At 37.1% G+C, this 18,190-nt stretch overlaps 1 protein-coding gene across 3 annotated transcripts in view; it reads left to right on the forward strand.

The window, feature by feature from the left end:
• ARHGAP42 (Rho GTPase activating protein 42) overlaps positions 1-18,190 on the forward strand; it is a 303,520-nt gene that overhangs the window by 102,879 nt on the left and 182,451 nt on the right. For all 3 annotated transcript variants that reach the window (XM_062196912.1, XM_062196913.1, XM_062196914.1), the window contains exon 3: positions 6,260-6,321. In XM_062196912.1, coding sequence (XP_062052896.1) covers positions 6,260-6,321 — 62 coding nt within the window. The remainder of the gene's footprint in view (positions 1-6,259; positions 6,322-18,190) is intronic.

Below are 18,190 nucleotides of genomic sequence, written 5' to 3' on the forward strand. Positions count from 1 at the left end.
GGCATTTGGGTTGATTCCAGGTCTTAGCTATTGTGAATTGAGCTGCAATAAACATTAAGGTGCAGACAGCTTTTTTGTTTGCCAATTTCCTTTGGGTAAATTTCAAGGAGTGGGATGGCTGGGTTGTATGGTAGGGTTATATTCAGGTTTCTGAGGAATCTCCAGACTGACTTCCATAGTGGCTTGACCAGTTTGCATTCCCACCAACAGTGGGTTAGTGTCCCTTTTTCCCCACATCTTCTCCAGCATCTATTGTTGGTAGATTTCTGAATGTGAGCCAATCTAACGGGGGTGAGGTGAAACCTCATTGTGGTTTTGATTTGCATTTCCCTGATTGCTAGTGATCCTGAACATTTTTTCATGTGTCTGTTGGCCATTTGTATTTCCTCTTTTGAAAAATGTCTGTTGAGGTCCTTGGCCCATCTCTTCAGTGGGTTTTAATAGACTTTTAAAGATTTCCATATCCTCCTTGAGATTTAACAAAGTTTAACCCTTACTGCAGACTCAGTTCTGCACTGTAGCATATCTGAAGGTCTTAAGTGATTGACTACTCTAGTAAAGTGATGTAGTATGCTGTTGACATCATTGAATTTGTGACCTGTACTGTTTGGGTAGATACTTGTATTTATGCTATTTAAGATTGAGGAAAGTCTTCTGGAGAAATATTCAGTACAGCAATCTCTTATTTTGGTATAAGTGTTGATTGGATGTAAGAGAGACAGGCATTCTCAATTCTCATTGTACTTGTAAAATATATAAAGACTACCCTGTTTAGCCATTGATGTCTTTACTTGTATAAAACTAAGTATTTAAGATAGTGGAGTCATGTTAATAACGAAGAGTGATTTTCTTTATTCTTATTCTTATTTTCAAACAGTAAGTACATTTTCAAGTCAAACAAACGAACAAAACAGTAGGTTGAGTTTAAGTCTGCTCAAAAGATTAAGTTAAGATGTAGATATTTTTCAACTGTTGAGGAATGTTTCAGAATTTATGATATGGAAGCCATCATCATACTTCCTCACTATCTAAGCATGATTCGACTGTTGTCTTCGTGAATGTTTATACTCTGTGAGCCTGTCATAAATACACTTGCATAATATATTGCTTTTGTCCCAAAAGTATTTTTTTTTCCGGTATTATTTTGTGGAGCTAAAAAGAAAAACTACAGCAGTATTCCTGACCTCAGTAATTTGTTGGAAAGTTTAAAAATACATAGATGAAGCTATATTTTGACTATTCCCCAGTAATCTTGTGTTGCAGATGGACAGGAAGTAGAGAGATTATTATTGATGAGAAGAGCCAGGAAAGTTTCATGCAGGTGGCAGGAATTTAGATAGCTGACGTATTTTTCCAGTGTGTCTCACCTACCATTTCATAATATCTCATGAATTCTAGATAAAGAGTTGATATGTTTACCTTGTAGAGCACAGAGATCCTGGGAATGTGTTGTTGAATTTATTTTAACTACTAGGGATCATCTTGAAAGTCCACTTAGTATTGTTTTTAAAATGCGTCACTCAGTAAATCAAACTCCTGTCATAAAACAAAGGCATCACCATGATGTTAATCTCAACCCTGAAAATCAAATAATAAAGTGGTTGTTATATATATAAATATTAATATTGTTACATGAATAAAATATGAAATACAATAAATAATTACTTACACTTTGGTACTAGTAATCCGCTATATATAGTAAAAATATTTTCAGATTTTCTTTGAGTAAAATCATAGAAGTGGTTGAAACATTCACATAAAATCAATAGTTCTTTATGAGTGTGCTTCGAAAAGTTTGTAGAAAATGGAATTAAAAGTATGAGCTTATTTGATACAAAAATTTTTTGGTACAAAAACAGCTTTTTCATAACACATAAAATGTATTATTAAAAATAATACATAGATATTTTTGCACTAAAATAATGAATTCATTTAATTCATTTTCCCTCAGACTTCTTGGAGTACCTTTATATGAAACCATGTGATGAGTGGTAGAGAGGTTATTGTGTATGTGTGTGTGTCTGCACACACACCCCAGGTCTCATGTAGAGCAGACTTTCCATGGTTCTCGCGGTCTGTTAGGGCATTTGTGGGTCCTAGCAAAAAGAAGTTCTAACACTTCTGCTCATTTCTGGGGATCTGCTTTACATTGCATTTGCCTAGAATATGTCAGTTTCCTGTTAGATTTTAATGGTGGGAAGGCCGGAGGTGCCTGGAGATCCCCATCAGGCCATTCTCCTAAACTCCAATGAACTGATAATACCCTAAAGCTCTTATACCTGCTTTACAGGATTGTGTTTCTTATTCCTGGTGAACTATTACTGTACTACCTTGATATTACAAATGAAAAGATTAAGAAGGAAACTTTAGTGTGGGATTAAAGTTGATAGACCACTGTTACTAATTCATAAAACGTATATTTAGTGTGCTTGGCTATTTATTTTCTCATAGAAACAAGTAATGAATGTGAATAATATCTTCATTTGTACCAAGAATTGTATAGTTTTAAGGAACTGAGACTACAGTATTTAAAGAGAGCAATTTAGTTTTTTGACATCCTTTCCTTGAAAAGTCAACAAAAAGAAAGAAGGAACAAAATTTATTGTTAAATTAGGTCCAGTCCCCAAAAACTGCTAGAGGGAGAGTGGTTTTTGTTGTGGGGAACTAGACATGCAATTGCTTTTGCATGTTAAAATTTTTCATCTCAGACATTTCCATTATAGTCAATTATTATCTTACCAAGACTATAAATAGAATTTATATGGAAAACAGACCAGAAAGCCATTTAAATAAAGCATCATTCATTTTGGACAAAGGCAGAGAACAGCAAAATGAGAATCTGAATAGTTGTTATAAAACCTGATTTAGGCTAACTACATGATTTACTGTTGGTCAGTACCCTGAAGAATCCTGTGGCCTTCAGCAGCCATCACAGGCATGATCCCAGGAGCCAGACAATACTGCCTGGGACTACATTGGCCAGTGGTCATTTTATGTGTTGACCAAGTGGTAGCTTCCACTGTGCCCCCCAAATAAAATCAAGAGTGTGTGTGTGTGTGTGTGTGTGTATGAATAGCAACTGACAGTCTTGTATGATCTATGTATTTTTTACCCCTTTGGAAAACTTGATAATAGGTGACATATGTCCTCTTAGCATTAGGCTAGTAGGAAAATAACGAATTTACAAATTGTTTTGTTTTTCACTTTTTTTTTTATTTGAAAGGCAGAGTTACAGAGAATGAGGGAGAGAGAGAGGTCTTCTGTTTTCTGGTTTATACCTCAAATGGCTGCAAGAGCCAGGGCTGAGCCCAGCTGAAGCGAGAAGACAGGAGCTATTTCCTTGATTCTACATCCTATACTTTGGGCACATTCCTCTTTTTTTATTAGAGTGCATTATCCAGTAGGTTCCAGTAGAAGAAAACATCTGAGATAAAATTTTTTAATTTTTATTAAAAAATTGGGAAGATTGAGTTAGAAATCCTGGGTGAATGTGCTTGCTACATAGCTTATCTTCAATTATCCTCCCCATGTTTAATTCCTTTTTTCCCCTTACCTCCTAGAGTACCTTCTGCCTCCAATTCCTGCAGCCCAAGTATACTTAACACTTGACTTACTTTCTGTAAGTCTGTTGACATTGCCTTCCATCATCTAAAGTTTTGTTGACTTCTTCTTCAGACTCATAAACAGAGCTTTGATGGGAGGAGCTTGTTGCCAGAATGATGGAATGCTTTCTTTACCACAAGTTAAAAGATGTGATATGGTATTATGTACTCCAGAATCTCCTTTATATTCAGAAAATACTTTTCTTTTCTGCTTAACTGTTGTCAAAACTGGGATGTATTACAGCATTAATATCAATATTTTTGAGGAATTTAAAATATTTTCCTAAACGTAATCATAAGGCATTCACCGTGTTTATCAGATTAACCAGAGTCTCCCAGGTAATCTTTTGATTTCTGTTATGGTTACCATGAGTAAAATCCAGGATGAAGTAATCGAAGGGATACTATTTCATACCAGCTTGGGTAGCGTAATCCTAGTACTTCTGAAGAGAGAAAAATAAATCCTGGATTGGAATTTTAAACTCTTACATGGAAAACATTTTTTCTCCCTTAATGAATTTTGTTGATGAAGAGACTGTTGATTTGTTTTCTCACAGTCATGCCTTTACTGGAAGCTTTTGGTCAGACTTTCTAGACTCATCTCACAGAATGTTTTCAGTATTAACATGGGTAAAGGAAGCGATGAACAAAGACATAGGGGGAAAATTTAAAGTTTGAAATGAATTTTGCATTCACCTTATAGGTGTTGCTGCTTGTGTAACTCAAACATTCTGACTTTTGTTAATAAATCATATTAACTAAATTAAACACAATTGGTGTAGATTGAGTGACTTTCCTACTTGCCATCTGGGACTAAGCATTTTAAAATACTGTGCTACTTTAACTCCCCATTAATTTATTTACTTATTTTTTGATTTGTTTCTTTAGTGTTTCTGAATATTTGTCTCCTTCCTACTCCAATTTACATGATTTTCCTTATCTAATTCACACTAAAGATGTGACAATAGAGGAGCAGATGGATTTCTAAGGCAATGCTTCTCCATTTCAGTTCACAAACAGATCTGCTGGGGATCTTGTTAAACCTCAAATTCTGGAAAGAGGCTTGAGAGTCCACATTTCTGTTTTAATTTTTAAAAATATTTATTGACATATAATAATTGTATATATTTATGGGGTCCAGAGTGGTTTTTCAGTGCATGTATACAGCATGCACTGATCAAGTCAAGGCAATGAGAATTTCTTTTTCTTATCCTTACTTTATGTTTATAGTTTAGAGCTCTTCTCAACCAGTTCTTCATAAAATATGAAATGTGTTATTCTTAACTGTAGTCACCACACTGTGCTGTGGGACACTAGGAGTTGTACCTGTCACCTATCCTTTGTTTGGTATTTGTTATCTACCATCGTTCTATCTGTCCACCTTTCTGAGTTTTTAGTAATTGCTGTTCTGCATTCAGATAAACTTTTTTCTCCTTTTTTTTTTTTTTTTTTAAATCTTCCACTCGTGAGAGAACATACAGTATTTGTCTTTCAGTGTCTGGCTCATTTCACTTAACATGATATCTAATGGTTCCATTCGTTTTGTTGTAGATCACAGGATTGCATTCTTTTTTAATGACTGAATATTTCATTGTGTTTATGTATACCTTATTCTTTGTATCCCTACATCTGTTGATGGACATCTTGATGGAGTCCATATTTTGGGTATGGTGAATAGTGCTGCAACAATAAGTGCAGATATTTCTTTGATGTAACGATTTCATTTCTCTTGCAAGTAGACCTGGTAGTGAGATTGCTGGATCTTATGGTGACCTATTTTCACTTTTTAAAGGATAATCCGATTTAAAAGTAGACAATAACCTGAATAGCTGTTTTTCAAAAGATTATACACAAATGGCCACCAAAATAGAAAAAAATTGCTTCATATTACCAGTTAAGAAAATGCAAATCAAAACCACAATGAGACATCACTCCAATTAAAATAACTTTTGTATTTTATAAAAAATACAAAAATAACTAAAGCAAAGGACAGATGTGGCAAAAAGAGAACTCTTACACACTGTTGATGATGAAAATGTAAATTAGCGTGGACGCCATGGAAAACAGGATGGGGAGTCTGTATTTCTAACAAGCTTCCATGATGCTGTTATTTCTGGTCCCACACTGAATTGAATAGAAGGGGTCTGATATACCTTGCGTATGTGAGTAAAGTTGACTGCTTCAGAATACAGTATATTTAAAAATCTATGAACCTGGAGCTTCTAGAGGTCCCCGGAAGATCTTGTGTTACTGGCTGCTACTAAGTACATCGAAATAGTACTGAATTTATTACTTCTAGATTAAAGAAAAAGTTGTAGATTACAATTTAGAAGTGATTCTAATACTATATTTTTATGTACTGATATGTGTTTTATATATTAAAATATACAAGATCTATTTCTCCAAGAGTCTTTGATGAAAAAATATTATTCCTGATACCTGCTAGCCTTTGATTTGCAACATTCAGGGGAAACATACCTTTGTATCTACTGCTACTAGTTGCTAGGATCCTATTATATAGCATTTTGTGGTTATATCAACATGAAGCCACAGAGTATAATATAGACAAATCAATAACTGACTTCATTGTAAAGTTTGTGAATGATTTGATGTTATCAATGAAAAAAAGATTAACACTTTTTTTTATTATTAAATAGCTCAGTCACTAAAAGAATTTGCAAGGCTGCTTATTGCAGTAGAAGAAGAAAGACGAAGATTGGTAAGTCTGTTCCCTACTTCCTAGGACTATTGCCTTGTTTAGACATACTTAAATAAATAGTAGATCACTTGAATTAATCAGCTCTACAATACTCTGTGATTTGACACATGTCTTAAATACTACATGTATTTGTGAAAAGATTTGTGAGTATAATTACGAAAAATTATATATAACATATAATTATGAAAAAATAAGCTATATTTTTTTATCTACCAAATATAAATTATCTTTATTTTACTTAAAATTTAATGGTCCTGAGAATCAAAAGTACTTAAATGCTACCATTAAAAAACCCATTGTAATTCAGCAAACATTTAGAAGTTATATTGTGATAACTTTGGTGCTGGAGTAACTAACCCTGCCAGGGTATTACAGGAGGTTGTTTTGAAAAGGTGGCACTGGAGTTAGATTTTTGAGGGCCAGGAAGATTTTGCTAAGCTAGGAAAATGGGGAAAGTATTCTAGATTGATAGATTAATTAATACAAAGTTATTAGAGCATAGTTACTGGTAATACATTTAGCCATTCAAGAATATAATTTTGTATCCATTGAACTAAAATTTTTGTCATGGTCTATGTTTTTTACCTAATGTTTTTATCTGTGATGTGGCAGAAATAGTAGCATGTACTCCCATGATTGTTGTAAAGCATTTAGAGCAACCCCTTGCACGTAATAAATACATGTTAATGGTGATAATTATGCTAATTTTCAGTTACAGTGAGGGATACTGTCTTGTTCAAAACATTGGTTTTATTACTGAAGTGATCAGTTTAAGTTCATAAATGATCATAAAGATAGGATTAAGTGTCAAAGGGATCACATAAATAAGACCAGTGTCTGCTAATAAAATTGATAGAATTATCACTTCTCAGCCATTGATCTCAGCTAAGATCAAGTGTATAAAATTGATAGAATTAAAAGGGAGGGAACAATTCAATGTGTGAAGTGAGATACACAGCAGACTCATAGAATGGCAAATGCCCTAAATAGCACTCTGGCCTCAGAATCAGGCCTTAAAGCATTTGGATCTGGCTAAAAAGTCCATGAGAGTATCTCAGGCATTGAAAGCCAAGATACTATGGCAAAAAATGGCCTAAATGAAAGATCTCTGAGTGAGATCCCAGTGGAAAGAACGAGCCATCAAAGAAGGAGGTACCTTTCTCTGAAGGGAGGAGAGAACTTCCACTTTGATTATGGCCTTGTTTAAATAAGGTCAGAATTTGTGAACTCAAGAGGCTTCCATAGCCTTGGCAGCTTATGACAAGAGCCTTGGGTGATTACTGACATCACGAGTAAGAGTATCAATTGTTAAATCATCAACAGGAGTCACTTTGCACTTACTCCCCATGTAGGATCTCTGTCCTTAATGTGTTGTAGTATGAGAATTAACAGTAAAAATAGTCTTCAAAAAGTACTTTATACTTTGTGTGTCTGTGTGGTGCAAACTTTTGAAAATCTTTACTTAGTATATACTAAGTTGATCTTCTGTATAAAAAGAGAATTAAAAATGAATCTTAATGAAGAATTGGATGGGAAAGGGAGTAGGAGATGGGATGGTTTGTGGGTGGGAGGGTGGTTATGGGGGGAAGAACTGCTATAATCCAAAAGTTGTACTTTTGAAATTTATATTTATTAAATAAAAGTTTTCTAAAAAAAAAAAAACATTGGTTTTGCTTTCATTGGATTCACTATCCAGTTGGGAGTTATATACACAATAAATAGAATACTCAAGTGTGAACTAAATGCTCTAGGAATCTGCCAGAGTGTGGTGCTGCTAAATTGAAAAGGGTGCCCTCAAGGTGGCCTGCATTGCTTGAGGTATGGGAAGATCAGGTAGGTAGGGTAAGATTGTCATTTTAATGAGCTTGAACAGAAGCCTCAAGGTTAGAGAAAGTACAGTCTATATTTGAGAAATTGGGCAGATGATTCTTAGAGAGGATTAGCAGTTGATTGGTAGTTGTGGCCAAGAGGTTTTAGTGTTAGCTATCAGCAGTGGGAGAATTGCCAGGAGCTCCTGAAGGGAAGAATGATAGGATCAAAATGGGATTCAGAAAAGGTTAATTTGGAGGCCATGTGAGAAACAGATAAAGTAGGGAAGAAATACCAAGGGTAGTGTTGGTGGTAGGAAGGTGATCACATTCCTTTAGGAAATACTAGCCTACACCATGGATCTGATCCCAGTATTAAAGAGACAAACATACAATGTGATCTAAAGTAGATACTTGTAAGGGTTTATGGCAGACTTAGCTTTTCTGGGGCGGCTTGGGGGTGGGGGGATCCAGTGACGAGTTTCTCTGCAGTGACTTTGGTCTGAGTTGTGAAACCTAAATTAGATGCTTTTTGATTATTTAATGCTTTATACCTACATCTCAATCTAGCTCTGTGAGCTTACAGTATTAGTCTGGCTTCTGCAGGGAGTCCTGGGCAGGATCTGCACTTACAGTGCAGAAGAGGAGCTGATGACGGAATGGGCAAGAATCATTAGATGTGAAAATTAAGAGTTGCAAATATCATGGAAGCCAGGAGAACAAATAGTCCTGGGTTGCTGAGGCTGTGACTCAGATCCTGTTCAAATAGTTCAGGAGTACAATAAACCAACTGGCATGAGTTTGAAAATGTGTTAATGCAAAGAATATGGGAAAGTGTGGTGTAGCTTGTGGGAAGAAAGAGAGTCAGCAAAATGTTCCGTTGGCACTGAGGAGACCTTGTAAGCACCAGGGGAAAAAAGTCTTCTTTGAGGAGGTAGAAAGAAAGAATTAGTGAAAATATAATAGAAATTTGTAACAAGCCGGTGCCGCGGCTCACTAGGCTAATCCTCTGCCTTGCGGCGCCGGCACACCGGGTTCTAGTCCCGGTCGGGGCACCGATCCTGTCCCGGTTGCCCCTCTTCCAGGCCAGCTCTCTGCTGTGGCCAGGGAGTGCAGTGGAGGATGGCCCAAGTGCTTGGGCCCTGCACCCCATGGGAGACCAGGAGAAGCACCTGGCTCCTGCCATTGGATCAGCGCCGTGCGCCGGCCGCAGTGCACCTACCGCGGTGGCCATTTGAGGGTGAACCAACGGCAAAAGGAAGACCTTTCTCTCTGTCTCTCTCTCACTGTCCACTCTGCCTGTCAAAAAAAAATAAATAAATAAAAAATAAAAAAAAATTAAAAAAAAAAGAAATTTGTAACAATGAATTGATCGATTGGACAAGTAGAGAATAGTATTAGAAAGGACTTGCTATCTGCTGTGAACAGAAGTTTCTAGAAGTAGTTTAGACCCACCAGAGGCAGAATATTTAAGAGAAGAGTAGCAGGACTGCTGGTCAGCAGTGAATAGCTGATCAGGTTGTATACATCAATCATATGTCAAAGGAAAACTAGTAATCAGGTTTTCATGGATTTTTATAGTAATTCCCAGTACTTCACTGAGACAGTAAGTACAAAGCAATGGTCAGATTCAAATTGGTGGTTGGCATGGAGGACAGAATGCTAGATTAAAGGGACATGGACTTGTATGCTATGAAAGTGGGTCTTGAGTCAATACAGCAATAATTGAGGGAGGAAGGTACTGATATCTCTAGAAAACAAACAGGATGTGCTTGATTACCTGGTTATGTTTTAGGGGTCACTGGGAACAAAGGGGAGCCTGGGAGAAGTCTCACAAGTTGTGTCACGAATAGAAGTTGAAATGTGCGAGCTTGCTTCTGAAGCTGGGCTTGCTAATGCTGAAGTCAAGATGTGGCTGACCTGGAACACAGGCCTTGGAATTGAGAAGGCCAAGCTCAGAGACTGGGATGATTGATGGACAAGATCTGAAGGTCATCCAATGTGGTGACAGGGTAAAGGAGAAGGACCAAGGCTGAGGAATGTGGTAGAGTATCTTATCCACAGAGATGAAGATTGGACTGCCAGTGCTTAAAGGTTGTAGGTGTGCCTTTGGTCCTGTTTGAAAGGATGTACTTTCATGAGCAAAGTCATACTGTGGATTTTCATTGCTTTACTTGTTTTCTACAGAAGGTCAGAAATAATGTTCAAGTCGATGAAAAAAAAAATCTCTATAGATACGGGCCTAAAGAAATTCATTTCCACAACAATTGAAGTCAAAATTGAACTAATCATTTATCACACAAATCTAAATATTGGAGTGATAAATGAATAGTTCCAGTCATATGATGTAATTGTTAACAATTTATTCATTTGTTTGAGAGGAGGAGAGAGAGAGGAAAAAAGGAGAGAGAGAGACAAAGAGAAGGGAGGGATATCTTCCATCTGCTGGCTGGCTCTCCAGTGACTGGAGCCATCACTTACTGCCTCCCAGGATGAGCTTTAGCAGAAAGCTGGAAACAGAAGCAAATGCAGAACTCAAGCCCCAGCACTTTGATGTGAGATGTGGGTATCCCAAGTGGTGTCTTAACTGCAAAGCCAAACACTACCCCCTGCCATGGGATATTACTACAACTGATAGTATGGTTGATAACAGATTTTGCATAAAGAGTTGTTGAGTTTGTATTTTAAAAATCTGTGTTTTGTTTGGAAACTAGAATATTTTGTGTGCCAGGAAATATTAAGACAGTTAATTGTAAAGCCATTTAATCATTCTTTTTGATGCATGATGAATGTCTTGCATTAAGTGATTTGACCCAGGTCTTAAGTACCTCAAAACAGTAAATAAACAAAAATTAAATTTCCATGAAGATGTAAGGGGGCACTTAGTACTTAACGTTTTAAATTCTCTTTTATTACCAGTGATTTACCATATTTAGTAAGATAAATATATCATTTTAGTGATTTAATGATTACAGAAATAGTCCAAAGCAAAATTGGCCTTAGAAATGAAACCTCTTCTTATCTTCTTCTACCTTTTTAAGTATAAGATTAAAAAAAAACATAAAAAATCAAATACAATTGAAAATGTGTAAGGTTTTTTTTTTTTTAAGATTTATTTAATTTGAAAGGCAGAGCAATAGTGAGAGAAGGGGAGAGAGTGTGATTGATTGATTGACTGACTGATTGATCTTCTATCAACTGTTTCAGTCCCCAAATGGCTGAAACAGCCAGGGGAGGGCCAGAAACTGAATCCAGGAGCCAGAAACTCCATCCAGATCTTCCACATGAGTCATAGTGGCCCAAGTACATGGGCCATCTTCCATTGCCTTCCCAGGCACAGTAACAGGGTACTGTATTGCAAATGGAGCATCTGGGATTCAAACTGACCCACTGATGTGGGATGCCTGTGTTGCAAGTGGTGACTTCACCTGCTGTGCCACATTGCCAGTGTGAAAATGCATAATTTTTAGACAACAACTAAAAATAAGTAACTCAGGGAAATAATGGAAAATGCATTTCAGAGGGCATAGTTTATCATGTTTCATACTTCTCATTAGAAAAATAATTTTTTAAAAGGTTTATTTATTTGAAAGGCATAGTTACAGAGATTGAAGGAGAGACAGAGAGAGAGGTGTTTTCCATCTGTTCGTTCACTCTCCAAATGGCTGCAACGGTTAGGGCTGGGCCAAGCCAAAGCCAGGAGCCTGGAACTCTTATCCAGGTCTCCCACATGGGTGGCAGGGGTGCAAGTACTTGGGCCATCTTCCACTCCTTTCCCAGGTACATTATTGGAGAACTGGATTAGAAGTGGAGCAGCCAGGACTCCAGTGTGTGTCCATTTGAGATGCCAGTATTATGGGTAGCAGCTTAACCCACTGTGCCACAACACCAACCCATAGGAAAAAAAAAAATTTCCAGGGCCGGCACTGTGGCACAGCAGGTTAAAGTCCTCCTTGGCCAGCAGTGCCGGCATCCCATATGGGTACCAATTCAAATCCTGGCTGCTCCACTTTGTATCCAACTCCCTGGTAATGTGCCTGGGAAAGCAGTGGAGGATGGCTCAAGTCCTTGGACTGGCCCCTACACTCACGTGGGAGACGGAGAGGAATCTCCTGGCTCCTGGCTTCAGATTGGCTCAGCTCTGGCCGTTGCAGCCATTTGGGAAGTGAACCAGCAGATGGAAGACCTCTCCCTGTAACTCTGTATTTCAAATAAGTGAAACAAATATTTAAAAAATTTTTTCCATGATACAGCGTCTTCCCAGATGTAAATGGACACCTGCCATCATGTAGGGAGGCTGCCCATAAAATGCAATGTTTGGATAGCCTTGAGTAGAAGGTGTCATAGATTGGGTGTCCTTGTGGACAGACTCAATACTCCTACCATAGCTATGCTTCTAATCCATATGACCTGTAGTAGTGTTTCCTCAGCAAAGAAACCACTCTCTTTTCCTCTGGTCGTGGTGGACTTGGCTATGCAAGTGTTCCCCCTTTATCTCAGGCTCTTCAAAAGTGATTTGAACTAATGCCAACATAGCGGGCAAAACCCCTGGGGTGGCATGCAGTGCTCAGTTGTGTCCTCTGGGACATGACACAGTAACAGCTTCTTTGCTATTGGGCCCTTTGGATATGATATTCCCTCTCACTGAACCCCTTGAACTACAACCCACAACCCCATCCTTACCTTCATGTTCTGTCCTTCCTGCTCCCTGGTCTATGGCTCCTGGCATTTTCTTAGTTTTCTTTCTAACATGTCACCACAAGCTTCTTTTGGACTTAACACTTTTGCATGGATCATTGAACTTCTTGATGCACATCCTGTCATGACTGGCCCCATATTTTCCATCAGACTTCATCCTGAGTATCTCTCCTGGAGCCCGGCCCCTGCCATATGGTCTACATTATTACCATTAGTTCTTATATATTGTGACAGAAATACCTGCTCTTATGTAGCTTGTTTTCATTCCACTGGGGAGAAACAGACATCAAACCAATTATGTCTGCTGGTGATAAGTGCTACAAAGAAAAATAATATAGCTGGTGGATCTATTTAGCTGGAGAAGGAAACAGGGAAAGAGTGAGTTAAGTTTTGGATTTATTTAGTTGCCTACTGGATATCTAAGTAGCCTAATGGAGGGAGCAGCTGGATATATCAGTCTGGAGTTCAGGGAAACATCTGGGGATGGAAATATAAATTCAGACGTTGTCAGCATGTGGGGAGCATGTAAAGCTCTGGGAATGGATGAGATCACCCAGTCTGTGCAGGTGGAGTCTAAAGCAGAGAGGTGTGAGAGGAGTGCCTGGAGGGTGCATCGGGTCTAGAGTTTGTTCAGATGTGCAGGATCAACAGAGATTAGATCAGTAGGAGAACCAGGAGAAAGCTATTTGGATAGCTTGCTCAAGGCTCGATTTATTCACTCTCATGTATTTGAGATTTGGGGTTATAATGAATAGAAACTCATTGAATATGGTCCCAGTGTCTGCAGTGCTTCTCAGGATAGTGTCTGAATTACCGGATCTGCCTTATGCTGCTGCTCTAATTGCCAGCCCTCACTGGAATCCTAGGCCTCTCACTTTCTTTGTAGTAATCTCAGTCCCTGATCTGACACTTGTGTGTCACTGATTGGATGAGCTTCAACATCAGGGTATTTTGCCTAGTGTTTGTCTTGGAGAATTTATGCACACAACCTGCTCCTATTCATTTATTCATTGCTCACTACACTCCATGTTCACCATTTACCCTTGTAGGTTAAAAATTTGGCTTTAGGTTTATCAGGATTTATATTGTTTGTTTAATTCCCAGGTCAGTATTCTTATCCTTGAGTAGTGAAAGTACTTTCTTGAAATATGCAAAGTGTATGGGTATTATGTTGGAGCAAAGAAAAATTGTGGACAGATTAAAGGGGAAATTTATGATTTTAATTAATATTAATAATAATACATTATTTATAAAAATGTAAAGACCTTCACTCATTTTCCTTCTTTGCCTCCCCACCCCATTAGGTATAAACAGTCTATGAAAGGAGTGCTTTGGGGGCAAAATCAAAATTGTTTTATATGGTTATTTAAGAAAGGGGAAAAAAGTGTAGTGTTAGTAGCATACACTATTTGGTGGTTATATGATTTTGAGCCTTATGTGAGCCTTCAAAGAATAGATCTTTGGGACCCAATATACGAAACATTAGCAACAGGAGACTATTGAGCACCTGAATGCAATGTGTTAGTTATTGTGTAACTTACTTTACAGTTCCACTGGGCAACACTGCTCTAGATCATTATAGCAAATGACACTGCATGTTGCCAAGGTGCCGGACACTGCTATAACTGCTTAATATATTTTAACTTCTTCACACAGCAGTCCTCTCAGGTATATGCTGTAGTCCAGTTTGAACCTCTCTAATCTGAACTGCTGGATCCAAAAATACTCCAAAATCTGAAAGTTTTTGAGCATCATGTTGATTCTCAAAAGGTTTCATTCAGATTTTGATACTTGTTGGATTTTGGGTTTTTGAAGCAAAGGTGTTCATCTGGTAAAATCTGTACTTGTATTCAAAATAAAAAAAAAAAATCCACTCTAAATTCTGAAGCATTTCTCATCCCAAGCATTTTAAATAAGATACTCAACCTCTATGCCCATTTTAAAGAAAAAACTCAAAGGTACATAACTTACAAGTGGTTCTGCAAGGGCTCTACAGCCTTTGTGTTATTCATATTGTTATTAACTGAGACTGTATTTTAATAAGAATTATGTTGTTAACCACAGCTAACATTTATGATGGTATAGTATGAGAGGTGTGATAAGTGATGTATTATATCACTTAAGTGCCTTACAAAAATTACCTTAAAACACAGAAATTATACATTTGAAATTATCTTAATTATCAAATATTTCATCATATTTAAACAAGCATGTAATTTAACAAGGACTTATCTGGGGCTAGCATCATGGCATAGTAGGTGAACCCACTGCCTGTGATGCTGGCATCCCATGTGAGCATTGGTTCTTGTCCCGGCTGCTACACTTCCAGTCTGGCTTCCTGCTGGTGGCCTGGGAAAGGCAGCAGAAAGATGGCCCAAGTGGTTAAGCCCCTGCCACTGATGTGGGAGGCCCAGATGAAGCTCTTGGCTTCTGGCTCTTGGCTCCTGGCTCCTGGCTTCGGCCTGTCTTAGCTCTGGCTGTTGTGGTGTTTTAGGGAAAGAATCTGCAGATGGAAGACCTCTCTCTTAATTTCTCCTTCTCTCTGTCTCTGTAACTTCAACTTTCAAATAAATAAATCTTTAAGAAAAAAGGAGTTTGACCTATTTATCCATTCGTAGTTCCCACATCAAATTTCTCATATGCAAAAGCTAAAAGTGTTCAGTAAATCTCATAAACCTACTTGAGTCTTCCCTCTGCCTTTGACCTAAGAATTCATGGAAAAGGAGAATATTTTAAATCTTGAGCAAATTACATGTACCTATTTCTCTTGGTGAAATATTTTTTGTTTGTTCAATCTTTTCCCTTAACATTTTGCTTTGCATATGTGCTATTGGTAGATGATACTGATTAATCTGGTTTCTGGCATTAGTGCTGCTATATGCTTAATTCCAGTGATCTGTGAAGTAATCCAGTTCCTTCATTGTCTCAGATAAATAAGGCACAATATGCCAACATTCCACATGCATGAATATTGAGTGTATTTCTGATATGTCTTAGGTTAAATTTTATTAGAAACAAACTTTAGGTATGTTGGCCGTCATACCAACATTTTTATATGGTGACTTCACCTGAAATTTTAAGAAAACACATAACTCAACTATCTGGACTGTTCTGGTTTTCATATTGACTGAATTGTGGAGACTTCCCATTCCCTGCTTTCCATTGTCTGGTAAAATATGGTAGGGTTGCGAGGAGGTAGCTCATGTGCAGTTCATCACAACTGCAGCAATTTTATTTTTTGTGCTAATAATCATGTGACTTATCTATATTTTGGAAATGTACATAGTGCTTTCTATTCACCTTAATTTGGTCCTCACAGCAATCTGAAGCAGCCTCTAAATGAGTCATTTTTATGATAACCATGCACTCATTGAGCCATTCCTCTGATGGAATCCAGTAGCAAGCAACAAAACTAGAGGTGTAGGATTTAAATCAGAATCTTTGGACTTATTATATCCTGTGTCTTCCCATTTTTTTCCCTTAAGTTTTAAGGACTTGGAACTCAGAGGTCTGATCTTTTAAATACTGTTTTTTCCCTTGTGTATATTAGGCAGTCTTAAAACTATCTTGTTCAAAATTTGTTATGGTGGCACGAGATCCTTGACAGGAAGAGAAAATGTGGTTGTCTGGAATTATCACAGCTGCCTACGGACCATTTCTCAGGTGGTTAGAATTAACTCATTATGGTTAAGGCTAATGGAGAAGTAAATGTTTTTTTCAAAACCTCATAAATTTAGTATGAAATGTTGGAGGAGAATTTCTAGGATTCCAGAAAATAGGTCACAGGGTTAATATTTGTGAATTAACATCTTTTGAATCTGTAACTTTGAAGGACTCATACTGATGACTAAAAACGTCTAATAAAATTCTGATAATATCTCAGTATAGAAATAATACAGTGGTCAGAAAGTGAAGCATATACTGGCAAGCTACCTGTTTTTAGTCATTTCACTGCTCATTAAGAGTTCTTTGGAGAATATGAAAGGGGGAATAAAAAGAAATACAACTGAGACTCCAGTGCAGTAGTTTTCACGGGTTCTTGCAAAAGAATACTTGGAAAGAAGGTGGTACTTTTCCTTAGCAAAATTCAGGTTGCCTGCTCCTAAAAGTCTTCCTGTCAGAGCTAGCAGTCAACAGAGAAAACTGAGTAACTCTAATTGTAAAATATATTTTGGCATGCCAGTTTCATGGACAGATGGGCATGGATTTTGTTTCTCTTATTGTTGTCAGTTTCACTGCTAATGTTTCCTGGATATACATCAAATTTGCTAAATGTTTGTAAATAGGTAAATGAAAATCACACAATGTTTATACTTTCCTGTTTCCTGAGATCATTTTATTGTTTCACAATTGACATTGACTGGAAGGAAGCGCATAAAGGGAACTTTTCTACCTGATAGTGCTATGATTATCATTATCATTATTATTATTAACTTAAAGAAGTAGGATACTCCAAATCAAGCACTTTTACAATCCTTTTTTTTTTTTTTTTGCTTTAAAGATATAAACTGTGTGGACAATTTATTTCTTAATATATTTCCTCATTTTACTACTTTGGCCTGACTCTTGGGGTGTAAATGTTTTTGTTGCTTATGGTTGTGAATATTCACATGATCCACAATGGTGTGCAACTGGATGCAACACCTGGGTTTCTGATCTCTTTCCTCCTATCTCTGCTTCTTTTGTCTTCTTATGTTAGGTATTCAGCCTAGTTCTTTAGCTCACTTTGGAGTCTTAGCCTTGCAGACCTTCTTGAGATCTTTCCACTTTTATCTTTGCGTTTTCAAATCACTTTTCATTGGTATAGTCACAGATAAGTGAGACTTTTCCACTTTCATATACTATGTTTTGATGTTTTTCTCTGATACTTAGGAAACACAATCATACTTTTTAACAGAAAGTATGTAAAATCATATGTGTATGTATGTATGTAAAATCATTGTGTAACCAGTCCTGAAAGTTCTTTGACACCTGCAAGAGGTACTTAATTTTAAAAGGCAGGAAAAAAAAAAACTTAGGTAGACATGAAGCAGACTAGAAAAACCCACATCAAAAAGATCCTAAAGGAAAATGTTAAATAATGTAACAAAGCTGTGAATGGTTGGGAAATATAAGCTAGCCGACCAGCCAGATTTTCAGAAGTAAGGGATTAGTGATCAAAAATGCTTTCTTTCTTTTCTGATTAAATCATAAAATCATAATGCTCATGCACTATAGAAAACTTTGCAGATTTAATTAGATAACCATCGAGAGGAAAGAGACAAAGTTTTTTTAATTAAACTTTATGTTGAGATAATTAGACTATCTCACATAAGTACTAATAATTACAAATACTGTGTATTCTTAACTTTTCTCAGTGATAA

Source organism: Lepus europaeus, chromosome 7, assembly GCF_033115175.1.
Source record: "Lepus europaeus isolate LE1 chromosome 7, mLepTim1.pri, whole genome shotgun sequence".
In the NCBI taxonomy this organism is placed as follows: Eukaryota; Metazoa; Chordata; class Mammalia; order Lagomorpha; family Leporidae; genus Lepus; species Lepus europaeus.